Source organism: Thunnus albacares, chromosome 16 (assembly GCF_914725855.1).
Source record: "Thunnus albacares chromosome 16, fThuAlb1.1, whole genome shotgun sequence".
Classification (NCBI taxonomy): Eukaryota; Metazoa; Chordata; class Actinopteri; order Scombriformes; family Scombridae; genus Thunnus; species Thunnus albacares.
Genome location: NC_058121.1, coordinates 12,444,833 through 12,472,806, shown reverse-complemented (window position 1 = coordinate 12,472,806; position 27,974 = coordinate 12,444,833). Strand labels below are relative to the sequence as shown.

General features: G+C 37.9%; 2 protein-coding genes across 4 annotated transcripts; both read left to right on the top strand.

Annotated features, from left to right (window-relative positions):
• Positions 1-2,434: 2,434 nt before the first annotated feature.
• LOC122965395 (hydroperoxide isomerase ALOXE3-like) lies at positions 2,435-15,680 on the top strand. 3 transcript variants are annotated; one of them, XM_044329413.1, is made up of 15 exons: positions 2,435-3,272; positions 8,039-8,203; positions 8,526-8,730; positions 8,819-8,900; positions 8,980-9,102; positions 9,213-9,316; positions 10,045-10,217; positions 10,404-10,547; positions 11,239-11,442; positions 11,755-11,841; positions 11,967-12,133; positions 12,262-12,383; positions 12,522-12,622; positions 14,097-14,267; positions 14,731-15,680. In XM_044329413.1, exons 1-15 carry the CDS (start codon positions 2,946-2,948, stop codon positions 14,908-14,910), a joined length of 2,355 nt encoding a protein of 784 aa, XP_044185348.1. In that variant the 5' UTR covers positions 2,435-2,945; the 3' UTR covers positions 14,911-15,680. The 3 variants fall into 3 exon arrangements, with proteins under 3 accessions (XP_044185348.1, XP_044185349.1, XP_044185350.1); XM_044329414.1 differs by having other exon boundaries at positions 3,198-3,272; positions 8,052-8,203; positions 14,731-15,679; XM_044329415.1 differs by lacking the exon at positions 2,435-3,272 and adding an exon at positions 3,345-3,744 and having other exon boundaries at positions 14,731-15,679.
• A 6,451-nt stretch (positions 15,681-22,131) lies between these two features.
• Positions 22,132-26,985, top strand: LOC122999976 (hydroperoxide isomerase ALOXE3-like). Its single transcript, XM_044377383.1, has 9 exons — positions 22,132-22,268; positions 23,191-23,395; positions 23,505-23,586; positions 23,697-23,819; positions 23,971-24,079; positions 25,565-25,735; positions 25,855-25,998; positions 26,182-26,385; positions 26,490-26,985. Exons 1-9 carry the CDS (start codon positions 22,158-22,160, stop codon positions 26,691-26,693), a joined length of 1,353 nt encoding a protein of 450 aa, XP_044233318.1. The 5' UTR covers positions 22,132-22,157; the 3' UTR covers positions 26,694-26,985.
• The last annotated feature ends 989 nt before the right edge of the window (positions 26,986-27,974 follow it).

The following is a 27,974-nucleotide window of genomic DNA, read 5'->3' as shown; positions in this document are numbered from 1 at the left end:
GGTTCACAAACTTTCCAGCACTGTATAGCGACATGCTGCACACTGGGAGAAGACGACTATATTTTGGTTGTATCATGTTAAGTGGGCCTATTGTAGGGTGCCTGTATCTTTGTGTGAATTACTGTACGTATTACATAGACCTCTCTTTAGGAATAACTTAAATTAAAAGTTTTGGTTGCAAGTGTTTAAGCATCAGCTTGGACCCATGTATGAATGAGTCCACAAAAGCAAACATATGGTGATCAACAATGACATAATGCAATGAAATGTAACTAGTTGGTATTCCTTTAATAAAATAGGTTTTCTGTCATAGTGGAAATTTTTAAAATGATCTCACATGAAACTACGGCAAGGCAAGGCAAGGCAAGGCAAGGCAAGTTTATTTGTATAGCACATTTCAACAACAAGGCAATTCAAAGTGCTTTACATAGAGCATAAAAAAGACATATACAAACAATTAAAAATTGTTAAATTTGGAAATAAAAAAGAAGCTAAAAAGGGAATAAGACAGATAAAACAAGAGAATAATAGTAACAGTGCAGTGTAAAATATTAACCCTTAATGTTTTTTAATGAAAGGCAGCGGCAAACAGAAAAGTCTTCAGGTACCTCAGCAGTCAGTAATAATGCATTTATATTCTAGCAGGACCAAGAATATGCATATTTTCTGTCCTCCAGTATGATGGCTGTTAGAGGCTGTGATATCAGCTGCATTTTCTGTTGCATATGCTGTATATTCAGTTTCTGTTCACCTTTAATGATGTGAGTACAAAACATAGAATCTTTATGGTGATGTAGGACTGTTCATGTTTATTGAACACTATACATTTGCTTGGCTTGCAGTACAAATTAAAAGGGAATTTGAATCAGCGTTGTCATTCAGCATGCATTATTGCTTATTGACGTGTAAAAGTCAACATAACTTGAGCAAGATTACAAAAGTAATTGATGAAAAACCTACTTCAATACGGTGTCATTGGAAATCTTCAGATGGGCCAATAAATCTTCAGGTCACCCACAACTTAGCATTAAACTCAAAACTTATAAGAGAAAGACTCAAAGAAATACACTTGAAGCTGGTAGAGTTCAATGTGAATAGGTTTATTGAGCATAAAGAGCAATACAAAGCAAACCAAAGCCTTGATCCCAGGATAAAGAACCTAAGGCAAATCATAAAACATTATATTATATACCTCTCATAAAACCTCCTAATGTGGAGCTTATTTTCTAGACTCCACCTCATTTGACTTTGACACTTTGGTAATAATCCAGGCTTGATTCATCTCAGAAACAATGGTGTCTCAAACTTCTCTGAAATGTATCAATTGCACCTGGCCTAGAAATAATGCTGTCTCAGCATTTTCCACATTTCTCACATTAAAAATGGGCATAGCGGCCTTCAATCATCGCACACAGAGAATCAAAATGTGACATTACTAATCATCCCCCTTCCCAACTTCCCTGGGAACCGTCACTTATTGATTTAAATGTTATCTTTGCATATTCACTGGGACATCCCATGTTACATCTGTCTCTTATTGACGTAAATGTTATCTTTGCACAGTTACTACCTAGATTTATATCATGTAAAGTTTAAAATGTGCTCATCTCATTGTGTGTCACACAGTAGCACAATCATTTGAATACTTACAAGATAAGGTAAAGAAGGAGCAACTGTATGTTGGGTGTATGAAATTTGTGCATAGTTTTAAACTTGTAGGCATAAAAATATCGTAAACACAAATGTCAGCTGTCTGTAGAAATATCAAGTGGACAACATACAATGTCTACGGTATATACAGGTGAAACCGTTTCTGTAAACTGTAAAAAGGATACAAAGAGTGCAAAGGTGTGGAGGGAGGGTGTCCTGTAGCTGGTGATTTCATACAGGCCTCTCCACACTGATGTAGAGTTGGTAGCTGAAAACCCGTTTACAGTTTTCAGCGTCTGACTCTCGTAAATCAACATGTACAGGATGTGCTGAGGGCAACAAGTCTGTACAAGAGCTGGTATCAGTATCTACGGTCAAGTCGAGTCTAGAATACAGGTTTTCAGTACAGCAGCACAGTCAAACAACAAATCTTCACATTTGAGAATCTGCGACCATCATATTTTTGTCATTTTTTCTTGAAAAATGACTGCAATTTTTAATCAATTATCAAGATAGTTCAATTCAATTTTTCAATTCAATTTTATTTATATAGCGCCAGATCACACAAAAGTCATCTTAGGGCACTTTTCAGACACCATTGTTTCTGAGATGAATCATGCCTGGATTATTACCAAAGTGTCAAGGTCAAATGAGGTGGAGTAAGCTCCACATTAGGAGGGGTTATGAGGGTTATATAATATAATGTTTTGTGATTTTGCAATAGTTTGTTTATCCTGGGATCAAGGCTTTGGTTTGCTTTGTATTGCTCTTTATGCTCAATAAACCTATTCACATTGAACTCTACCAGCTTCAAGTGTATTTCTTTGAGTCTTTCTCTTATAAGTTTTGAGTTTAATGCTAAGTTGTAACTACATCTGTGTAGTTATTTTGGCATCCTTTTGATCTGTTTATTTCAATTAAATCACAGCAAAATCTAAGTTTATTTACACTCAAACCGGCCGTTCTGAACAGGGCTGTTAAGACATGATGAGAAGGCTGCAGTGGCGCTTGATCCTTTCAGTATTTTGACCAAAGCATGTCAGATACATTTTATTAAGAACCCAGGGAACTGTGCTAACTTGTGGAAAAGGGGTATAATATGGCCTCTTTAAAATAACCAATTTAAAGGACTGTGCACTCTTTGCTTCTAGTACCTGACATTCTAATTTTCTATCATTTATTTTGGGGTTAAATGTGTAAAAATGGACAGTAGATATATATGAACAAGTACAGATAGCAAGAGATAAGAGATAATGAGCATGTGAGTGTCACATTTAGGTATAAAGTGATGTCCAATGAATTTCATGCTCAACAGCCCTCATACAGTTCATTATGTGTTCATAAAGTGGGCAGTGGACCTTAATAAATGCAGAGATATCAATAAATTAGGCTTCTGGAGTTTGGTTTTTGAGGATGAAATGGATTTTCTGTACAACTGTGTCCCATCCTACTCACTCTCTAAGCAAAAGAAACTGGAAATACAAGAAAGTTTAGAGTTACACCATCCTGTTATGTGTAGTAATCTCAGAACTGTCAAAACTGGGGTGGAGGAGGTTACTATAAGAAGACAAACACAGCCCTCAGTGAAGGAAAACCTAGACCTGCAATTGAAGCTGAAGGAGGTAGGTAAAACATCTGAAGGTAAATGTAATAACTTAACTTATCCTTCCTCATGCTATGACAACTAATAATCATATGACAATTTATGTAGGATAAGACCAGACAGACGTTTAGTAATAAGAAGTTATTTGGATGCCTGTGGAAGTTTTGAAAAAATGTCAAAAGCTCTTGTGAAATAATTATTTGCAAGGGTTAAGTTATTTTTTAAGGACAGTTTTCACTGAGTGATGTAATGGAAAAACCTCACTTTGTATCACACAAACAGTTACTGCATTTTTGATTAAGTCATATTGTATAACCTTGGAACATGTAACCATCTGTGCTCATTATTTTTGACACTGGATCAGAGTCGGGAGTAGCCTCATCTTGGACATACTACAGTTCCTTTTTTAATTAGTTGGGAGCTTTGATGACATCCAGCACTGCATCCCACTCACATTCTAATATGTTTACCACACTCCTCATCTATAAAGAGTATGTACACTTTGTAACTGACATCAGTCTGCAATTAAAGCTGCAAGCAGCGATGAACGGGCCCTCGCGCCTCCATGCACATCAGGCCATGACGCAATCGAAAGTCTTCTGTCATGGGCATGTAGATGTCTTCAGACCTGGGCTGTTTTCAGACAGTGCAAGAAGGAGATAAACATCACTTCCTTTGTCCACTGTTTTGCCCGCGGCTGGGGCTCCTTTGCTGCAATTTCATAGGGGGGTGCTATTCAGCCAGTTTGCATCACTGACTGAATATTGTCACAAGGACGTGTTCAGGCCGGGACTCTTATCAAACATATAAAGTTTGGTGCAGACTGGAGCATGTACAATAAAGTTATAGCAACTTCCTCTGTCATGGCAAAGCATCAAATCTCAATGATGCGAGGATGAGAATTTTCGGCAGGATGAGACATGTCTGTCTTGCTCACCAGGTGAGCAAGGGAGAGTGTGAGCGAACCACTAGGTGCTCGGGCCTTAATAGAGGAAAACCGGCAGTACAGAGCTACAAAATTTAGTAATGATTTTATTTTCTACTGCGCTTTATCACTTTTCCCTTCCCCTCATAGGTCATCCCCACTACTGATTATACATATAAGACCTACAATTATTGTAAAATAAATGATATTGACCCCAAACTTCATACAAAGTTTGTATGTAATGTACTGTAAGTATATAGACCTTTCTGCTATATCCTATAAAACTGAGCTACAATCAACTGTCACACCCATCTCCCACCTTTCTTCCCTGCTTCTCCCTCTCAGCTGGAGAGTAGGATTTCAGAGCAGTCCTCTAGTGGAAATATCTTCATAAATCCCATGACTTTGGCCAAATCTTACATTCAAAATCACATTTTAGTAGGAATTTTCATTGTGAATCCATTGAAACAGGTTTGAAAGTGGTCTGACTTATAGTTTAGACGTCAGACGCCCCAGTTTGGCACAAAGTCCATGCCCAGATATTGCCTCCCCATTGGTTTACATTGTAAGGTGCGATGTGGCACTCCAACTTTCAGGGCTTAAAAAAATCTAAACCGTTCAAGTTATTACAAAGTTTTTCATAACTTTTGTTCAGCACAGTGTGATAAGTCGTGTATTAAAGTTTGAAGCCGATACCATTAATGCCCTAGGAGGAGATAGCGTTTCTTGGGGGTCCAAAATTGGCGCAAAGTCGTACTTTGAAGAGCATATTGCGGACTTCTTGTTGGATTTAGGTCAGGGATGTCGGCATATGATTTGTAGGTCTTGATGAGATGAATAATTGAGTTTTGGTTTGATCTCTCTACGACATTCCTACAGGCCGTGGCGGCCATATTAGGTACATAGGTGGCGCTATTGAGCACATTTTGAAGCTTGGGGGATAATTTTTACATTTTATCAAATTTTTCACCAGACCTGATGTGCGTGCCAAATTTGGTGAGTTTTTGAGCATGTTTAGGGGGTCAAATTTAGGGTTGAAGTGGCGTAATAAGAAAGAAAGAATAAGAAAGAAACAAACACAACAGATACAATAGGGTCTTTGCCCCTTTGGGGCTCAGGCCCTAATAAGAAAGAAACAAACACACGAAATACAATAGGGTCTTGGCCCTTTGGGGCTCAGGCCCTAATTACACTGTTGTGACAGTATGCTGATCCCTTGCAAGGTTTTTCATTAAAGGACAAAAAGACAACTTGGTCCTTGTCAGCTTTTTAAGGCCTGAGCCCCAAAGGGGCGAAGACCCTCTTGTATCTGTTCTATTTCTGTCTTTCTTTCTTTCTTCTTTCTTTATTAATCCGCCACTTCAACCCAAAATTTGCCCCCCTAAATATGCTCAAAAACTCACCAAATTTGGCAAGCACATCAGGTCTGGTGAAAAATTTGATAAAATGTAAAAATTATCCCCAAAGTGCCAAAATCTATAGCGCCACCTCTGTCACTAAAATGGCCGCCATGGCCCGTAGGAATGTCGTAGAGAGATCGAACCAAAACTCAATTATTCGTCTCATCAAGACCTACAAATCATTAATCAATTTTGGACCTTGAATAAACGCTATCTCCTCCTAGGGCGTTACTGGTATCGGCTTCAAACTTTAATACATGACTTATCACACTGTGCTGAACAAAAGTTATGAAAAACTTTGTAATAACTCGAACGGTTTAGATATTGTAAGCCCCGAAAGTTGGAGTGCCACATTGCACCTTACAATGTAAACCAATGGGGAGGCAATCTCTGGGCATGGACTTTGTGCCAAACTGTGGCGTCTGACGTCTAAACTATAAGTCAGACCACTTTTTCTAATTCCCACTAAAATATGATTTTTAATGTAAGATTTGGCGAAAGTCATGGGATTTATGAAGATATTTCCACTAGAGGACTGCTCTGAAGTCCTTCTCTCCAGCTGAGAGGGAGAAGGAGGGAAGAAAGTGGGGAGATGGGTGTCACGGTTAAATGCAGCTCATTTTTGAAGGATACAGCAGAAAGGTCTATATACATACAGTACATTACATACAAACTTTGTATGAAGTTTGGTGTTATTATTTATTTTACAATAATTATGAGTCTTATACGTATAATTCAGTAGTGGGGATGACCTATGAGGGGAAGGGAAAAAATGGAGTGAGAGTGACAGTTTAGTGATAAAGTGCTGCAGAAAAATAAAATCGAAACTAAATTTTGTAGCTCTGTACTGCAGTTTTTCCTTTATTAGGGCCCGAGCACCTAGCGGTTCGCTCACACTCTCCATTCAAATATATGGGTATTTTTCTGTGTCCAGCTGCAGTTACTTATTGTCTCTACACACCTGACAGCAGTGTTCAATGCTGACTTTTTTGTCAAGGAGTACATGTGTCCCTAAATGTAAAAAATTAGGAGCACACATAGAGATTTAGGAGCACAATGAAAAATGTTAAAGTAACTTTATTAAGGACAACAATTTATCACACACATATTTAAATGCTTTGTGTGTGTGTGTATGTAAATCAAAATTTATGTTCTTTTTAGGGGTGCTTGATTATGGCAAAAAGCATAGTCACTATTATTTTTGCTCAATATTGACATCACGGTTATATAACACGATTACTTTTTGGCGATTGCCGATATATGCACATATTTTTTCCCACTTGGCTGAGGAAACTATTACACGTGCAAGCATAGATTGTACTAAGTATGATCAAAAAAGACAATATATGGTGGAAGAACTGAGGAAGACTAGAGTTCCAGAGCTCAGCATTAAAACTTTAATGAACCTGCCAAGTGGGTGGAGTAGCAGTTTGGTTTTTTTTTTGAGTTTATTAGACAGACAGGATTGATGTGTAGGATTTAATATTTGGTCTACAGTCCAAAGCGCAGGGTGGCAGTAATGTGCCTAATATGCTATAATTTAGCTATCATTGAAGCGTGTGGCTTCTAAATTTTGTAGCTCTGTACTGCTGGTTTTCCTCTATTAAGGCCCGAGCACCTAGCGGTTTGCTCACACTCCCCCTTCAAATATATGAGTATTTTTCTGTGTCCAGCTGGAGTTACTTATTGTTTCTACACATCTGACAGCAGTGTTCAATGCATAATTTTTTCTGAAGGAGTACATGTGCTCACAAATGAAAAATTTTGAGGCACACATAGAAATTCAGGAGCACAACGAAAAGTGTTCAAGTAAGTGTAGTTTATTAAAGAAAACAAACATTACATACATATTTAAACTACTTTGCGCCAATTTTGGACCCCCAAGAAACGCTATCTCCTCCTAGGGCGTTAATGGTATTGGCTTCATACTTGAATACATGACTTATGACACTGTGCTGAACAAAAGTTGTGAAAAACTTTGTAATAACTCGAATTGTAAGCCCTGAAAGTTGTAGTGCCACATCACACCTCACACAGGTGTGAGCAAGACAGACATGTCTCATCCTGCCGAAAATTCTCATCCTCGCACCATTGAGATTTGATGCTTTGCCATGACAGAGGAAGTTGCTATAACTTTATTGTACATGCTCCAGTCTGCACCAAACTTTACATGTTTGATAAGAGTCCCGGCCTGAACACGTTCTCGTGACAATATTCAGTCAGTGATGCAAACTGGCTGAATAGCTCCCCCTACGAAATTGCAGCAAAGGAGCCCTAGCCGCAGGCAAAACAATGGACAAAGGAAGTGATGTTTATCTCCTTCTTGCACTGTCTGAAAACAGCCTGGGTCTGAAGACATCTACATACCCATGACAGAAGCCCTTTGACTGCGCCGTGGCCCGGCATGCGCAAGGGCACAAAGGCCCGTTCAACGCTGCTTGCAGCTTTAATTATTTTCAGATTTCCATCACAGTGACCATGGCTGAGTACAAGCTAGAGGTGTCAACAGGTGACATTACATATGCAGGAACATGGGACCACATATACGTCACTTTATTTGGAACTGAAGGGCAGAGTGAGCGAACTGAGTTGGACAACTACGGCACTGACTTTACAACTGGGACAGTAAGTTGAATCTAGTTGTTGACCATTATTCATATAAGAGTCTCAAATTAGGTTTATGCCAATGTTACTGTTTATTACTGTTTTTTGTAATTCATGCATATATAAAGCACTAATATTCATAGAATGGCCTTCATTAGCCTATAGATCCACATCCAAGTGTAGATTTTAAAATTCGTAACAATTTCAGAAAAGAAGAAGCAAAAATGATCCTTTGAATAAGATTTGCATTTGCTTTGTCCTTCCTATTTGTTTATCACCTTGATTCATACTTTCTTATTTTGCTGCAGACATAAGGTATATTGTACCATAACTTTTTTCACAGACAGGGACCTATACTGTGAAAACCAGTATGTCTCTGGGGACACTGCTCCTAATCAAGGTGGAGAAAGATCCGTTTTTTGTTCTCCCAGAAGATGAGTGGTACTGCTCCAAAATAATAGTGATGACACCAGAGGGAGATGCCATTCTTTTCCCTTGCTACAGATGGGTGTCCAGGGGAGAACTGGTGGAGCTGAGAGGAGGGAGAGGTCTGCTTTAAATACCCACAATATGACACTTGTTTTTTGTTAGTTATGTCACTTAAAATTTGACTGTTGTGTACTTTTTACATCTCAGCCATTAAGGTTTTTGAGGAGAACCATCCTGTGTTGATTGACCACCGGAAAAATCAGCTGACACTTAAAAAGAGCCTTTACCAGTAAGTTCTCACGTGTGCGCTATGTACTGTACCTAAAGCTGTTTGTCTCAGAAGCTTATCATTTTTTCCCATTTTTTAGATGGGAGATCGCTGATGAAAGACTGCCACACATCAGCAGTTTTAAACATACATCTGAGCTACCAGCTGAACTCATCTTCTCTATGTCCAAATCAATGGAAATACAGTACACAAAAAAAATAGCGTGAGTCAGGTTCCAATATACTCTAGTATTTGGAAGGCAAATAACTATTTTGAAGCATCGGTGTCAGTATATTGTTAAATTATCTACGTTTTTACCCTCTCTTACCTCAGTGGTGCTGAACTCATGTTTAAGGGGCTGGCTGGATCTACTGAACAATGGGAAAGCATTGAGGACATGAAACAAATCTTCTGGTCCCAAAAAACAACAATGTCAGGTATAGTTTTAGTTCTGCTAGGTAACTCACCTGAACACTAGCATTCTTATAGTTTCATATAAGTGCAAGTAAGTAAACCTGATTAAGTCGACCTGGCCCCACGGTAGAATGAAAAACCCATGAAATAAATATTTAAATCCTAGGTGCTGTAATGGGTTTGATACATGATGGTCGGCTCACTCTTAACTGAATGGAGATGGACGGGGACAGATATCTTTAAAAGATTAAATGGTCCTGAGGGACAGCTACGACATGGAAAGTGACTGACAAAAGTCACTCAGCTGATTGGATCACGGCTTACTGCTGGCCTTAAAGCTGCACTAATCAATATTTTTATATTAACGATGGATGAAATTACTGTGTGTATGCAGTTAGAACAGAGGTGCATTACCTGACACTATTAAATATGTAAAATAGCTTTACATATTTAATAGTAACAATATGAATTCACCTTTTCTGTTTGAATCTTACACAACTATAATTATCATGCTCAGCACTCTGTGGTGAAGTGGAGGAAAATCAATATATGTCCAAACTACTGTATGTACAAATCATTTACAGTGTATGTGATAAATTTAAACAAAGCTATAAGGCTTTGTAAAGAAATAAAACTATCTCAGTGTCAGGGGTGAGTGCCACAGTGTCATTCTCTGACAACTTTGTGATGCTCTACATGTGGCTCCTAGATATAGAGGACAAATTACAATCATCAATTGTGATTTTCCTAGAGTACGTTAAAGAGCACTGGAAGGAAGATGACTTTTATGGATTCCAATTTCTGAACGGGATCAACCCCACTGTGATCAAGCGCTGCTCAGAGCTTCCTCCAAACTTTCCAGTCACAGAGGACATGGTGAAGCCGTTTCTGACAGAGGGTACCTCTCTGAAGGAGGAAATGACGGTATGGAAGATGACCGGCTTTAAATGGGTGATAATTGTTGCTTTGAGAGACAATTTGTAGGTTTGAATTTTGATTGTACTTGTACAGCAGTGAAAAGGTCCCTGAATATTTCCATGTCTATAATACTGGAAAACCACAATCTTGTACGTTGTGTATGTTTTCCCTCCATCTTTCCTTCCTATACAGAAAGGCAATATATTCCTCTGTGACTTCAAGAGGATGGATGGATTACCCACCAAGTTGTCAGATAGTGAATCTGTGCATGTGACTGCTGGTTTCTGTTTGTTCTACATGAACCCAGAGAACAAACTGATGCCAATTGCAATACAGGTATTTCATTGCAAAGCAAACCAGTGACGTATTCATATTACATATAGAAAGTTCATTGAATAAAATTATTGGTCCCCTCACAGAGAATTTAGATACAGATTTGATGTAACGTCACGCTGTATCCAGGTTGTTTACAGCTGTTTGTTGTTTGTATTCCACAAAATGCTGTCCAATGAAAAACTGTTTTCATTCACTCAGTCAAAAAATGTGCATCTTAATAGTCTTAATGGGCTATAGCTGTTCAAATTCAGCATTAGGACCCTAGTTTATATCCTGAAGCGCCAGATGGTTTGTTACACAGAACCATCTGAGAAGTCGTCCTTAGAAACTGTTTGGAAAAGTGCAGGCACTTTCAAAAAATACTTGGCACTTCTCATGTGATCTCGTGTGATAACCTAGTTTATGTCACAGAGAATTTGTAGGCATTATCAAGTACATTTTAGTAAAATAATGTCAATCACAGAAGTTATCCTGTAATCATAAGGTCAGTATATTTATATGCTTTTGTATCAAAAATGAAAAATACACAGTGGTGCATGAGGGGAAGAGAGAGTAAGAAAGGTGCTTCCCCCTTATGAAGTGGCTCTACAAAAAGTTTTATGGTGTGGAATACTCATCACTTTGCATTTTAAGTGAAATAGTATGTTTCAAAGTAGAAAAATAGCTAAATGATGGTTTTATCACATTCCAGCTGCAACAACAACCCTCTGAGCAGAATCCCATCTTTCTGCCCAGTGACCAGGAGACTGACTGGCTGCTGGCCAAGATGTTTATTAAAAATGCAGATTTCATGCTTCATCAGTCTGTCTATCACTTGCTTAACACTCACTTACTGGCAGAAGTCTTCACTGTTGCTGCTCTCCGCAGCTTCCCTGAGATTCATCCCCTCTATAAGGTATATGACTATGCAGTTGCAAACACAGAACTAAGGCTTGTTTGATGATCTGATCAAGACTTTTTACTCAGTTTTCCAATATAACTTACATAGTACTAGACAGTACTACAACAGTACTAGAAAGACATATGTTTGGTTTTGTAATTATCAGGGGTGACTATGTGAAAAATGTTTATTTAGTTTATTTAGTTTAGGGATGTGCTGCCTGTATTTGCTGATTGGTTTATAGAAATGTTTATGTTCCTTCACTTTAATGGTGATTTTATCATAAATTTTACATTGAATTTAATATTCCTCCCTCTGTTTGCACAGCTGCTGATCCCTCACGCCCGCTACACTCTCCAAATAAATACTTTGGCCCGTAAATCTATTTTTTCACCGGAAGGGATTTTAAGTACAGTATGGATCTTTATCATGTATATTCATATTTTTTCAATCAAATGTTGATACTTGAAATACAGTGTAGTGAAAACCACTTCTATCTTCTGTATTGTTTTATATACTTTTGTGTTCTTAATCACTAGAGTTCACTTGGATATGAGGGGATGACAGAGGTCATTGGAAGGTCTCTCTCTGAGACGACCTACAGCTCCCTCTGTCTGCCAGACAACATCACTGCACGAGGACTGGAGTCTATCCCCAACTTCTACTACAGAGATGACGGCCTGAAGCTGTGGAACATCATCAACAGGTTACAGGATATAGCTATAATCCATACTGAAGCCTTTCCTGACGATTGGCTGAAATGACTTTTAAAAATAACACCCTGATTTCAGAATACAATGTAAAATCATATTTGTAAATGTATATTTTTGCCAGATTTGTGAAGGCAATAGTGGGGTACTATTATCCTTCAGACAGTGAGGTGTGTAAAGACTCTGAACTGCAGGAATGGATCAGTGAGATACTCACCCATGGCTTCTTAGGAAACAAAGCCTCAGGTATTTCACCAATGTTCTGATTTTGAATTTGTAAACACAAAACACTATATACTGTAGTAGCTTATAGTATATTGCAATTTTCCACACAGATGCAGTGAATGACAAAAAAATAACTGATAATGACTGTGTTGCCAACAGGGTGTCCAGGATGCTTTCATACTGTCAAGGAAGTGATCAGGTTCATTACCATGGTGATCTTCACAGTGACGGCTCAACATGCTGCAGTGAACAGTGGGCAGGTGAGACATGGCTGTGTCCAAAATCACTCCCTATTTACTGTATGGTGCACTATATTTACCCTACGCCATTTTATTTGAGTGCTCGAATGCTGAGTGTGTAAATATATACACTATTTAGTGCCGCCAAAAACTTGATGGAACAGAAAAAGTGGTGTCCATGGCATGTACACTACTTTTTAGTAACAATCCCACAATTGCAAAGCTCCACATTTCATAGATGTGAAAATTACTGTAGCACAACTGTACAGCTGACAGTAATGAATTATTAATGATAATTATGATAAATAGTGATTGTCCGAAATCTTGATTTTCTGCTCACTATTGAGTAAACTACTTAGTGTCTATTATATAAGGAGTATTGAATGAGTTAATGAGGGAATAAGGGACTGATTTTGGAGTTTAAACAAATATGTGAACAAACAAACAAACAAACAAATATTTGGAATAAGTGGCAGATCTGCTATGTGTTCTATCCATTATTAGTTTCCTTGTAATAATTCCTTTCAGTAGAGTATAAGTTTACTTTTAAAGTGGTGGAAAGATTGCATTTCTTTTGTAGTTTTATATTCTGTCTTTTGTAGGGATGTGCAGAGAGCCCAGTATTTGTATTTGTATCTGTATTTGTTGGGGCAGCAAAATTATTTGTATTTGTATTCAAATAAAAGTGGAAAGAGCCTTAAAAATTCTGTTTTTTTTTAATTATGCTTTTAATTGTAGGATATTAAAGTGTTACAATAAGTGTTCATGAAGCATGTGTCAGTAGCTCAGCTTTATCTCTGGGGAACACCCCCAACTCTAGGAGTGATGTCCAAATTAGGAAATATACATCATGTAGCAGGTGGATGTGACTCCCCTCATTAAGACCTGCTGATAGACGTAACAACGGAGCAGAGGACAGAGACTGAGCTAGCGATGTAACCGACCTGTGCGCTGGTATTTGACATGGTGTATTTTTCTTCCTGACAACAAATAATTTTTAAAATATTTGTATGAAACAAATATTCGTAAAAAAAACCCCACTATTTGTGCTTTGCCGAATAACGTATTTGTATTTGGGCACACCCCTAGTATTTTGGTTTTTATATCCACTGTTTTATGATTGTCCCCCATGAGAGCAGGGCCAACAACCCCACAGTAATAACGAAAAAATTAAGATCTCCTCCAGACATGTTTCAAGATGCATAAATATACTTTTATGTTTTAATTTGTGTCTGATATGGTTTTTCTGCAAAAAGTCAATTACCTGGTTAAATCTTCTAAAAATTACATCTATTCCTTCTCTCCTATTGAAAAATCCAGAATCTATGAACATACAAATTTAATTTCAAAAGTTTTACTGCTAGACTCAACATGTCTATTTCACTGAAACAGTAAGACTCAAACATCCAAGTGAAGGAACGGGAAGAAAAACAGTTAGAAATGAGAAAAAATAAAATTAAATGCATATTAAAACTTCTATTTCTATTCAAATTAGTTTGACTACCACTCCTGGATGCCTAATGGCTCGCTCCTGCTGCAAAAACCTCCTCCAACCACAAAGGGGCAGTCAAGCATGAAGACAATTTTGGAGACCCTGCCAAATAAAGGACAGACAGCCAGCATTGCAGCAATTGTTTGGATACTTTCAGAAAAATACACAGATGTGGTAAGTTTGGTGTTCACAAAAGCACACAAATAGTAGAATAATATATAGGGCTGAAAAATTAATTGAAATTTTATTGAAAATCGCAATATGACACAATATTTGTTAAAGGAGAATTATGTGTCAAAATACCATTTTAAATTAAATAATGTTGTAGCCTACACATCATATTCTACAGACTTTAGAAAACATCTTTGTTTGGTACAGAGCCCTGCAAAAATCACACCATAATCATTTTAATATGTTCTTCAATTGAAATCTTAATAATTCTGTAAAAATGATCATTCCCTCTAATATTGCAATTTGCAATATCAGTCAAAATAATCACAATTAGATATTTTTTCAAAATCGTTCAGCCCTAATAATATATAATCCATCCACATTTGGAAAGGGCTTTGAAAATTTGCACCACAAGCAAATTGCTGTGTCAGTCAGATTTACAGTTTTGTTTTTGTCATCTTGGCAGGTTCCCCTGGGTACGTACCCTGAAGAGCGCTTTGATGAGGCTCCACCTAAGCAGATGATTAAAGAGTTTCAAAAGGAGTTGTCCAACCTCAGTGAAGCAATTACAACCAGAAACTCGCAGCTTAAAGTGCCCTACACCTATCTGAACCCTGCTGAAATAGAGAACAGTATAACTATTTGAGTAAGTCTGAGGGAGCCACTTTTTCCTTTCTGCACTAGTGAACAATATCCATACCTTTTTCAAAACTTGTCTTGCATGCTGGGTTGAGTTTCAAACTTTGACTTTGGTAAATAAAAAAGGTGAGGTGGTAGAAACATACAGTGCTGCTTGAAAGTTTGTGAACCCTTTAGAATTTTCTTTATTTCTGCATAAATATGACCTAAAACACAAGTCCATAGTTTACACAAGTCCTACACAAGTCCTTCATGGACTCATGAACACTGACTATAGCCACTGCAAGAGAGGCTTGTAGTTTCCTAGCTGTTACCCTGGGGTTCCTTGTGGCCTCCCGGACTATTACATGCCTTGCTCTTGGTGTGATCTTTGTTGTTCGACCTCTCCCGGGGAGGGTAACAATGGTGCTGGAAGTCTTCTATTTGTACACCATCTGCTGTCAACTGGTGGAGTCCAGACTCTTTAGAAATGGTTTTGTAACCCTTTTCAGCCTGATGAGTATCAGCAACTCTTCCTTGAGATACTCAGAAATCTCCTTTTTTTAAGGCCATGACACACTTCCACAAACCTGTGTTGTGAAGCTCAGACTTTGATAGTGAAGACCCAGATTTCTCTTCTTTAAATAAGGCAGGACCTCCGACACTCACACTTGATTGTAATCTCACTGATTGAAACACTCGCCTCTAATCTCCCCTTCAAATGAATTGATAATCCTAAAGGTTCACATACTTTTGCCACACACAAATATGTAACATTGGATCATTTTCCTCAATAAATAAACAAACATGTGTACGGTTTTTGTCTAATTTGTTTAATTGATGTCTCTATCTAGTTTTAGGACTTGCATGGAAATCTGATCATGTTTTAGGTCATATTTATGCAGAAACAGAGCACATTCTAAGGGGTTCACAAACTTTCAAGCACTGTATAGTGACATGCTGCACACTGGGAGAGGATGACTATATTTTGGTTGTATCATGTTAAGTGGGCTTATTGTAGGGTGCCTGTATCTTTGTGTGAATTACTGTACGTATTACATAGACCTCTCTTTAGGAATAACTTAAATGAAAAGTTTGAGTTGCATGTTTAAGCATCAGCTGACATAATGCAATGAAATGTAACTAGCTGGTACTCCTTTAATAAAATAGGTTTTCTGCCATAGTGGAAATTGATAGGGGTGAGGTGGGGCTCTTTTCTTTCTGCCATCAAACTACCTAGATTTATATCATGTCAAGTTTAAAATGTGCCCATCTCATTGTGTGCCACACAGTAGAAGTATCACATGAATACTTACAATGTAAGGTAAAGAAGGAGCAGCTGTATGTTGGGTGTATACATTTTGTGCATAGTTTTAAACTTGTAGGCATAAACATATTGTAAAGACAAATGACTCCAGTTTCTAGTGGCTCTCAACAAAGGTAGTAGAACATAAACATACCACTTTTATGTATAAGCAAGTGGGTGAAAAAATAGATACGTATATGTATATAGAAACAACAAGTGGACAACAACATAAATGTCTACAGTATATATAGGTGAAGCCATTTCTGTAAACTCTAAACAGGATGCAAATAGTGCAAAGGTGTTGGGGGAGGGTGTCCTGTAACTGATGATGTCCTGTAGGCCTTTCCACACTGACAAAAGGTCATTAGCTGAAAACCTGTTCTACAGACTTCTGACCTTTAAAGAATCGTTCACAAACATTGCTCGCTATTTTAGTGCTGCCAAAAAAACATGCTGATATGTAATCAATTAAAAGCAAGCAGTTTCTTTGTGATGACATATTAAGCCTCTAAAAGACCATGTCAGACCTACTGTAGTGCTGAGAAGTTTGAGTGTTTGAATTGTCTCAGTACACTCGAGTACAGACTCTTAAATGTATTTTGTGAGTATTTTGAGTTTTCTAGTACTGGGTGTTGCTGACCTCTCAGGCCTTATAATGTACCTTTATGCTTCATAACCCTCCCAAAATATGTGTATGTGTAACATGTGTATGATTTTTACTTTAAAGCTATAATATGTTACTATTCCATAATAAAATGTCTAAAAATGACTAGGCCTATGTTATATATTTTGTTAAGTTGTGTACTTACATTATTCCAAATGTTTCCGACAATTTTCAAACGCAAAGAAATCCATAATTTAATCAATTTAACGGTCTGTTTCATTTGGTCAGCAGTCAATAGTGTCATACCCCCTCTACCAAAGAGTATATTCTTTGCATGTTTCAGTGTTGTGGTTTTCCACCACAGTGGGGTCTACCAAAGAGTATATACATACAAGATAATACATCAGCGTTGTGGCTGTCCATGAGAAATCGTCATAAATTGTAGTGAGCCATAATTATTCCATAAACAGCTTTCAATTTGAAAAGATATAAACCAACTCAGATATTAAAGTCCGCTCAACATTTCATCAGCGCTGTCTCATTCTTTGCGCAAAGGAGAGAGTGTGGAGCAGTGCAGCAGCTGCTGAAATGAATGATGTCAGGATGTGAGAGGTGGCAGGATTCTGCAAAGTCTGGTTTACCTATCTCCGATATTAGCTAAGCGTGAATATACTGATTCATTTTCACCTCAACCACGTTAACTACCTGATGAAATTATCATCATCGATTAGATAGACAATAGAAATCCAAGATGGAATCAAATAACTTAAACAAACGTAACGTAAAAAATATTTGCAGGACAGAGTGATAATAGATTTTTAATATTTCGTTATACTGTGCATATAACACCAGATATGAGTTTAGTTTCCATCTAGTTTATGTGTGCAAAATCGTTACAGTAAACACGACAGTGTTGTCAAGCGCAAAAAGCACACTGGAGACACTGCGGTGGCTGCCACACACTCTGCCTGTGGCTCCTATGCACTGTTTTATAAATGAGACCCCAGGTCTGTTTGTTCTGGAGTGGAGGAGAAAAACATCTTGAACGATGAACACTGGAATAATCCTAACCTGGAGAAGCTGGTTGTTTAACAATGAAGACCACAATTACCATGATCCCACGCTACTTCACAGTGTCATCAAACGTCTTTTATTATTGTTTTGATTGAGATACCCATAGCGGAAGAAATAACATATTGTGCATTTAAATAAAGAAAAATACAGACTTGTATTTCTACCATGACAAAATAAGAAATTACCTGGAGAAAATAAAGACATTGAAAAACAATTATTAACACGCGCTAAAGTAGTCTAACTATCGTATCAACCAAACTGCAGCAGAGAATATCTCCAAAGTCCGCAAGCAGCAAAGTATACACAGGCTTAAAAGCACTGAGTCTACTGTCTCCAGGCTAACAAGCTGGACAAACAAACTGTGTCCGACTCTGGTACATGAACGAATCTGGTCCCTGTGCCCCCGAGCCACCGAGTCCCTGAGCCTCGGGTGGTGGGTGGTGTTTGGTACTCTTCAGCACAATGGCAGTAGATCAGCATTTACAGGATGTGTCGAGGGCAGCAAGTCTGTACAAGCACTAGTATCAGTATGAACAGTCGAGTTGAGCCTGCAATACAGGTTTTTAGTAAGCAAAATCATGTAGATTATAGATTGAGAGGACACTAGAAAATGTCCTGTGTTATTTGTTGACAGTTTTACAAAAAAAAGTGATTAGCCAAGTAAGTTGCTTGTAAGTTGCTAAATTTTGTCTGACTAATAGTCCAAAATGTTAAGATATTCAATTAACTGTCATATATAAAGACAAACAACAATTTTTGCTTGAAAAATGACTGCAGTCTTTAATCAATTATAAAGATATTTGCTGGTTAATTTTCTGTCAATCGACTAATCATTGCAGCTCTAGCCGAATATTCTGGCTTTCTCAGAATAATTGTGTTAGCCACTAAAACAGATAACAAGGGGTAAGAGATAACATGAAATTTATTACATAAAATGTTTGGTTGAGCCCAAAAGAGCTGATTTTTTTTTCATATGAAACACTATTGTCCTCAAATTTGTTGCCAAATTCTCCAAGGTGTGGCCTCTCTGATGTCAACTTCCACTACTGCAACTGCGACCAAATTTAAATGACAGGTGCACATATAAACTTTAAATGATGCCACAAAGTCTGATAGCACTTCAACTACAGTATGTAGTATAGTTACAAGCTAAATTTAAATGGCTTTAATTCAGTGGTCATGACTCATTTGAAATCAGGTACATTTATATATACATTTATGTCATGGGTGTAGATTTGGGTATGAGCAGTAGGGACATGTTCCTACCAATATCAAGGTGTTGCTGGATTGTCCCTACCAATATTTTTACTGATCTCAAACAATCTAACCGCTTTAACTCCACGTAATGTTAACGGTAAGATCTCTGCAGGGTTGCTAGGTTTGTGTGTGTTCTGCAAAAAAAGTGTATTATTATTATTATTATAAAGAATGAAAGAGCAGGATATGGGGGATACTTGACCTGATGATCTGGCAAACTTCAACTTCAAGCTGTAGGCACTGTTGACCAGCAGCAGCCCAGCAGCAGCAGCAGCAGTGAAGTCAGTGAGGTGGAGAATCTGAAGCGGTTAGTATTTATAGTTTAAACGTGCCAAATGTCACAGAATTGAAAATGACTTAATATCAATAATAATACATCAAACCTATATTGCGCTTTTCAGGATACTCAAAGACGCTTTACAAAGGAAACAACAAAACAAAAAGACATAATGTCCATGAGTAACATATTAGAAGGGAGGAGTCTGTTAGAGAATTCTGGATATATATTGGAGTTTATTGTACCATACATGAAGATGTACCATAAAGGATACCATTGCAATAGTCCAGTCTGGAAGTGATGAATGCCTGGATGAGAGTTTCTGTGGCTGAGAAGGAAAGGGATAGACGGAGACGGGCAATGTTTTTGAGGTTAAAGAAGGCTGTTTTGGTGATGTGCTTGACATGTTGATCAAAAGAGAGAGTTTGGTCAAAGATAATATCAAAACAGCACATGTGGGTGGAGGTGAGCACAATGGATCCTTCAACGATGAAGATGTTATGGGTAGATTTGGTGAGAGCTTTTGGACCAATGATAATGATTCCGGATTTGTCGCAGTTCAATTTGAGGAAGTTGGTTTGGAGCCAGGCCTTTATTTCCATGCTGTAGGTGGTCAGGGTTGAGTGAGTGGCAGTGGTGATTGTTTTGGTGGAGATGTAGAGCTGGATGTCATCCGCAAAGCATTGGAACTGAAGTCCATGGTGGCGGATTATGTGGCCAAGGGGGAGCATGTATAGGATTAAAAGGAGGGGGCCAAGAACTGAACCTTGCGGAACACCATGGGAGAGGGGAGCAGTGGAGGATTTGCAGTTGTTGATGCTGGGCTGTTTCAATGCTGTGTTGAGAATGGAATCTGGATTGGAATGATTCATAGAGGTTATTGGCAGAGAGGTGGGCTTTGAGTTATGAAGCAACAGCACATTCCAGTATTTTAGATAGAAAGGGGAGGTTGGAGATTGGTCTGTAGTTGTTTGGGATGTCAGGATTGAGTCCAGGTTTTTTGAGAATGGGGGTGACAGCGGCAAGTTTGAAAGAGGGTGGGATGGAGCCAGTAGTTAGGGAGGAGTTAATTATTGTGGTGATGAGTGAGATAAGGTGGGAAGGCAGGCCTTGACAAGTCTGGAGGGCATGGGGTCCAGGATGCAAGGGGCAATGTTCATTCCTATCATGACATCAGAGAGGTCTGTAGAGGGGAGACTGAGGAGAACTGAGACAAGAGCTGGCAGGTTCACTGGACAAAACTAGGATCATTTGATATTATGTTTTATTTCAGGCATTAGATGTTGTTAGCTAATTTGTGATTGTTGCTCAGACATACTGTTTAAATAAACAACTTTCACTGTTGGTGAAAATTCCTCCCAAAAGTAAATTAAGACATCTGGTCCTTTTTAAAGAAGAACCAAAGTGTCAGTAACAGTTGAGTTTAGTTAATAAGAATGTTCTGTCATCAATCCAAACATTAATCTTTGAAATTAGAGGGAGAAACATTTACTATTTAATGCCATCTCTCCCCTTTTCACGGGTGGATCAAGAGCAGAGTTATTATTGCATATGTGTCATTAAGACATGAAGATTATTTATAGGCTAAATTAGCCACAGCTTTTCCAACTGATCTGTTTGTGACTGTCAGGCATCATTTCATTTTGAAAATCCTGTCAGCAGCAGCCTGAGCAGCACAGAGACACACAAACAGGTGAGCTGCAGCCTCTCAGGTGACTCTGATGTCACAGATACACACAGACAGATGAGCTGCAGCCTCTCAGGTAAAAAGTGGACAAAAAATGTCCCTACCAAAATTAAAACCAAACCTACGCTCTTGATTTAGGTATTCAAAAATCACAGCCTTCACCAGACAATTAGCATTATTGTATATCACTGTTTTATAGCACCTCTAGATCTAGATGCTCATTAAAATTGTCAAACATTTTTAGTATTAAAATAACCAATTTAGAGGACTGTGTACTCTTTGCTTTCTAGTACCTGACATTCTAATTTTCTTTCAATTATTTTGGAGTTAAATGTGTAAAAACGTACAGTAACCATATCTGAAGTACAGATAGCAAAAGATAATAGATAATGGGCACATGAGTGTCACATTTGGGTGTTAAGTGATGTACAATGAATTTCAAGCACAACAGCCCTCATACAGTCTGTTATGTCCTCTTAAAGTGGGCAGTAGGCCTTAATAAATGCAGAGATATCAATAAATTAGGCCTCTGGAGTTTGGTTTTTGGGGATGAAATGGATATTTCAGTACAACTTCGGCCCATCCTACTGACCCTTTAGGCAGTAGAAACTGGAAACGCAACAAAGTTTAGAGTTACACCGCCTGTTATGTTAATGTGTAGTGGTCAAAGGTCAAAACTGGGGTGAAGGAGGTTACTATAAGAAGACAAACACAGCCTTCAGTGAAGGAAAACCTGGACCTGCAGCTGAAGCAAGGAGGTAGGTAAAACATCTGAAGGTACATGTAATAACTCATTCTTCCTCATGCTATGACAGCTAATAATCATATAACAATGTATGTAGGATAAGATCAGACAGAAGTTTAGTAATAAGAAGTTCTTTGGTTGTCTGTGGAAGTTTTGAAAAAATGCCAAAAAGCTCTTGTGAAATAATTCTTTGCAAGGGTTAAGTTATCTTTTTTTTCTGGACAGTTTGCAACGCCCGTTCAACGCTGCTTGCAGCTTTAATTATTTTCAGATTTCCATCACAGCGACCATGGCTGAGTACAAGCTAGAGGTGTCAACAGGTGACATGGAATATGCAGGAACATGGGACCACATATATGTCACTTTATTTGGAACTGAAGGGCAGAGTGAGCGAACTGAGTTGGACAACTACGGCACTGACTTTACAACCGGGACAGTAAGTTGAACCCAGATAAACAATGCTTATATATTGTCTCTCAATATATCTCAATTAGCTAAAAGGTTTTTTGTTTGTGCATACATATGTACTGGTTGGCTGATGGATTGGTAATTAACTACACTCAACTATACATAATAAATAGCACCATTGTGTGGCAATCCAGAGAGCACTTCACATATCTGTACATAACTAAAGGGCTAAACAAATATCCTGGGTTTGCTCACGATAAATATTTCAGTAAGTCTAGCCTGAGGAGATGACCTGCATTTTCTAAAAAAAGTTTTGTATTGTTTTTGTGGACACTATTCCAACAAATTTCATTGAAATTCTTTTTCTAAAACTATTATTCTAAACTCTTCTAAATTATTCTTCTAAATTTAGTATTCAGGATATTTGGATGAATTCAACAGAGGTTTACATTTAGTTTTTCATATTCCACACTTTCCCACAGTGCACAGTTGCCAGATGCTTCTAGGTGTGGCTCACCTGAAATACACCAGCATAACTCATACACAGACAGCAACTGCAAATGAAATGAAATGACAGGTGCACAATAAAATTTAAATTCAGTGGTCATGAAACTAATTTGAAATAAGCCACTATTGTAAAAATCCCAAATAGTTACAGATAGGATTCAGGTATTCTACTATGTACACTATGTGTGTTTTGATGCAGATCCAGATTTAAAGAATCTACATTTTGTAATATTTAAATAACAATTTTGGAGAACCGTGCATGTTAACTGACTATATAATGTTTGAGAGTTTATTTGCAGTTTTTTCGTGGGCTGTTTGATTTGACCATACACATTACTTGACTGAATACACCACTGTAGGACACATCTCAATCTCAGTTAATTCGACCTTTTCAACACATTGCATTTACTTTGTTTATATTTATATGAATCCTTATTTTTCAGACAGGGACCTACACCATAGACACCGGTGATTCTCTGGGGAAACTTCTGCTGGTCAAGGTGGAGAAAGATCCCTATTTAAGTCTTCCAGAAGATCAGTGGTACTGCTCCAAAATAGTGGTGACTACTCCGGAGGAAGATGTCATTCTTTTCCCCTGTTACAAATGGGTGTCCAGCGGAGAACTGGTGGAGCTGAGAGGAGGGAGAGGTCTGCTTCCAACAAGAACATAATATCACTTAGTTTTCTCAGTTTTTGTCAGTCTTGTTGTAAGTGTCATTTAAAATAGAGCTAAATCTGTGTTCTTTTCATTTCTCAGCCATGAAGGTTTCAGAGGAGGAACATCCCCTGTTGATTGAGCACCGCAAAAAAGAGCTGGCACTTAAAAAGAGCCTTTACCAGTACGTTTTCATCTGCACCGTATTCTCCTAGAGCTGCAAATGTGGTCTCAGAAGCTTATCTGGAGAAATGTCTATGTGGTTTTAAGTAACTTTGTCTATTTTTTTTTTAGATGGCATATCGACCATGAAGGAATACCCCACTTCACCGGTTTAAGTGATTCGTCTGAGCTCCCAGCTGAAATCCGCTTCTCTAAGTCGAAAGAATCTGAAATAGAACACACAGCTTTGATAACGTGGGTCTACATAAATATTTAGGATGGACACCACTGGGTTCCAATATTGTGACAACGTCTATGTCTTAGAACAAAATACAAGCATTAATATTATTATGTTGTTTAATCCTGTGCATTGTGTTTTCCCTTTTTTCAACCTGTCTTACTTCAGTGATACTGAACTCAAGTATAAGGGGCTGGTTGGATCTACTGAACAATGGAAAAGCATTGACGACATGAAAGACATCTTCTGGTACAAAAAGACAACAATGTCAGGTAGAGTTTTTCCAGTTTTTCAACAACTGACTTCATATAAGTATTTTGCAAACACTTTTGTATCATCAGTTGACTGCAACAACAGCTCTTCCTCTTTCACTGACAAGTAATCTTACAATTTTATCAAGAGTTATCAGATTAATGTTGGATTTTAGTGCATAAACATTTCTTATTTGAACTTAAATAGCTTTTATTATGAAGCTCACAGGAACTACAAACAAAAGTCTGCAAAAAAAGTTTGCAAAGTTTGGTGAAGTTCAAATTACATACTAATTAGTTATCAGTCATAGTATGGGCCAAATTTGACCAATGACACAATATTTCTTCCACCAGTTCTGCCCTCACAGTAAACCTCCAAAAACCAAACCAAAATCAACACACTCAACAACATCAACAACATTATATCCTAGTGCATACGCCCGGGGGCATGTGTCAAGAAACAGGTTTTCTGGGTATTAACTCTTTCTTTTATCTTCAGTCCATGTTCAGTAAAGCTATCAAGTTAACTCAGAAGTGAGTGATGCTGTCATCCACACTTTACTTCTGTTTACTATGCCCCAGAGACCAGAGGAGCACATGAGAGACAGAAATAATGTGGAGAAAGATTAGCTATAACACAGTCTTATAATACTAATATAGTGTTTTAGTATGGCAGCACTTTAAGAAAGGCTGTTACAGTCAAGTTAAGTCAATTTTTAATTATATAGTGCCAAATCACAACAGAAGTTATCTCAGGGCACTTTTCACATAGAGCAGTTCCAGACTGTAATCTTTCATTTACAGAGACCAAATGAGCAAGCACTTGGCGACAGCAACAAGTTAAAATTTCCCTTTAACAGGAATAAACCTCAAGCAGAACGGGGCTCTAGGTGGGCGGCCATCTGCCTTGACTGGTTGGGTTGAGAGAGGGGAAAGAGGGAATATTGGTGGATGTACTACATCTTAAAGAAATGAGATGGATTCATCACCCAGGGAGAAAATTGCGCAAAAGTCACAATTCCTGGTTTCTTGTCATCTAACTTAGCAATATGTACTCTGTAATATATCTTGGATATATCAGCATTTTTAATAAATATGGGGAACTACATTAAATTATGTGAGAACAGAATTATTTTCAATCTTAGTTTTTCTCCTTTTTTCAGCTCTTGACTCATGCGTATGTAGCTGGTAGTGTTCTTGTTAGCTGACATTTGTCATTGTGGGTTGATGCTAAGCCAAGAAAGCCTTTCTAATAATAGCCAATTTTTTATTTTCCTAAAAGTAATATTTTTTAGAATAACGATGATTAGGCGTGAAAAGCTTTACAGATTTGAAATATGTTCTTTTAAAAAATGATTATAACATTAAGAAAACAAGATTGTGCAAAGAACATTTTTGTCCACGAAGTAAAAAAATTTCAACAATCTTGTTTTTTGTTGATAATGATCATGTTGTTCTTCAAAAATGAATAAAAACATTTTAGATATTTCCCAATTGCCTTTCTTCCAGAGTATGTCACAGAGCACTGGAAGGAAGATGACTTTTATGGATCCCAGTTTTTGAATTCAGTCAACCCCAATGTGATCAAGCGTTGCTCAGAGCTCCCTCCAAACTTTCCAGTCACAGAGGACATGGTGAAGCCATTCCTTGAGGAGGATAGCTCTCTGGAGGAGGAAATGGAGGTATGAAATATGAGTGGCTTTAAATGGGCGATAATCTTTGCTTTGGGAAACGATTTGTAAGTTTAAAGAGTGTACCTGTATTGCAGTGTATCACTCATCTGTCTTTTATTTCCATACAGGATGGCAATATATTTATCTGTGACAAGAAGGAGATGGATGGAATACCGGCTAGAGACTATAATGGTGAACGTCTGCATGTGACTCCTGGTCTCTGTTTGTTCTACTTGAACCCAGAGAAAAAACTGATGCCGATTGCAATACAGGTACAGTATTTTATTGATGCAGCAAATCAGGGACAGTATGTATACTGTATAAATTTAAGTAAAATCACTGGTCTAATCACACAGCCATATTACATTTTATAGTGGATTAGTACGTTTTCAGAAATTTTGCACAATTTGAACATATAACAATTTAACTTTTAATATTTTTGAACCATATTCCAGCTGCATCAGCAACCTTCTGAGCAGAATCCCATCTTTCTGCCCAGTGACCCAGAGACTGACTGGCTGCTGGCCAAGATGTTTTTTAAAAATGCAGATCTTATGGATCATCAGGCAGTCCATCACCTCATGAAAACTCACTATCTGGCAGAGGCCTATACTATTGCCACTCTCCGCAACTTCCCTGTGATACATCCCATTTATAAGGTACAATAACACAGCAGAGATCATGGCATTCAGGATATGCTTGCTCTTGTTCGCTGAAATGAGAATTAATTTTACTTTTAATATTCTTCCCTCTCTCTGTATAGCTGCTGATCCCACACTTCCGGTACACTCTCCCCATTAACACTGATGGACGCAAAACTCTTTTTGGACCTGAAGGGGCTTTAAGTATTGTATGGATCTTTAACATACAATATATACTCCAATTATATTGCACCATTGCAAAAATAAGTTTAATGCGTTCTTTAAAAACAATTTTTATTATTTTCTACTTCATGAAACTTATCTGACCCTAAGTATTTGTGTGTTATTGATTACTAGAGTTCACTTGGATATGAGGGGCTGACAGAGATCCAGAGAAGGTCTCTCTCTGAGTTGACCTACAGCTCCCTCTGTCTGCCGGAGAACATCACTGCACGAGGACTGGAGTCAATCCCCAACTTCTACTACAGAGATGACGGCCTGAAGCTGTGGAACATCATCAATAGGTTTTCTTTGCATACAACTGCAATTAATTGGCTAAAGCACAATTTTAAAATACAGTTTAAAACTGACTTATTTTTATGTTTCTCAGCTTTGTAACAGAAATAGTGGAGTACTATTATCCTTCAGACTGTGAGGTGGAAGAGGACTCTGAACTGCAGGAATGGATCAGTGAGATATTCACCCATGGTGTCTTAGGAAACAAAGCCTCAGGTATTTATTTCACTTTAATTTGTAAACACAATTAGCCTATGGTATATTGAAATGTTCCATGCAGGCACTGAATTGACTGACAAAGGTGATGTTGCCAACAGGGTTTCCTGAATGCTTCCATACTGTCGAAGGAGTGATCAAGTTCATCACCATGGTGATTTTCACTGTGACAGCTCAACACTCTGCCGTCAATGATGGACAGGTGAGGCAACAGTAAATAGCTGGGACAAAAGAATACTTTTTAATGTTTGATCAAGTATTAAGTTTGTTTTAACACCTCAAATGTATGGGGTGTGATTTCAGATTTTTTCATTTTATTAGACACATGGCTCAAAGAAGTAGAGAAGGGCCCACGACCCAGACATGAAAAATAAAACAAAATGAAATAAAAAAACAAAATTGATACATATTGAAGCTTCTTTTGTGATTTAGTTTGACTACACCTCCTGGATGCCCAATGGCTCTCTCCTGATGCGTAAACCCCCTCCAACCACCAAGGGAGAGTCAAGCATGGACACAATATTGGAGACCCTACCAAATGTTGGAGAGACAGCAAGCTTTGCAGCACTGGCTTGGATACTAACAGAAAAATACACAGATGTGGTAGGTTTGGTGTTCAAAACACACACAAATAGAGGAATAATATATAGGGCTGAACAATTAATTGAAATTTTATCAAAATTGCCACATAGCCCTCTGCAATTTTCAAATTGCAGGAGGCACAATCTTTGTTAAAGGAGAAATGTGTGTCAAAATGCCATTTTAAATGAAATAATGTCCTGGCCTAAACATCATATTCTACAGACTTTTGAAAACATCTTTGTTTGGTACAGAGCCCTGCAAAACCAACAAACACCATAATCAATTTAATGGCT

What these genes read in the sequence shown, in the direction of transcription:
- LOC122999976 (XM_044377383.1), top strand. Translation starts at nt 22,158, where the DNA reads ATGGAATATGCAGGAACATGGGACCACATATATGTCACTTTATTTGGA. An exon ending in CTGACTTTACAACCGGGACA is followed by an intron (nt 22,269 to 23,190) that starts GTAAGTTGAACC and finishes CTTATTTTTCAG; the next exon opens with ACAGGGACCTACACCATAGA. An exon ending in CTCTGGAGGAGGAAATGGAG is followed by an intron (nt 25,736 to 25,854) that starts GTATGAAATATG and finishes ATTTCCATACAG; the next exon opens with GATGGCAATATATTTATCTG.
- LOC122965395 (XM_044329413.1), top strand. Translation starts at nt 2,946, where the DNA reads ATGAATTTCATGCTCAACAGCCCTCATACAGTTCATTATGTGTTCATA. An exon ending in CAGTACACAAAAAAAATAGC is followed by an intron (nt 9,103 to 9,212) that starts GTGAGTCAGGTT and finishes CTCTTACCTCAG; the next exon opens with TGGTGCTGAACTCATGTTTA. An exon ending in CAGAAAAATACACAGATGTG is followed by an intron (nt 14,268 to 14,730) that starts GTAAGTTTGGTG and finishes TCATCTTGGCAG; the next exon opens with GTTCCCCTGGGTACGTACCC.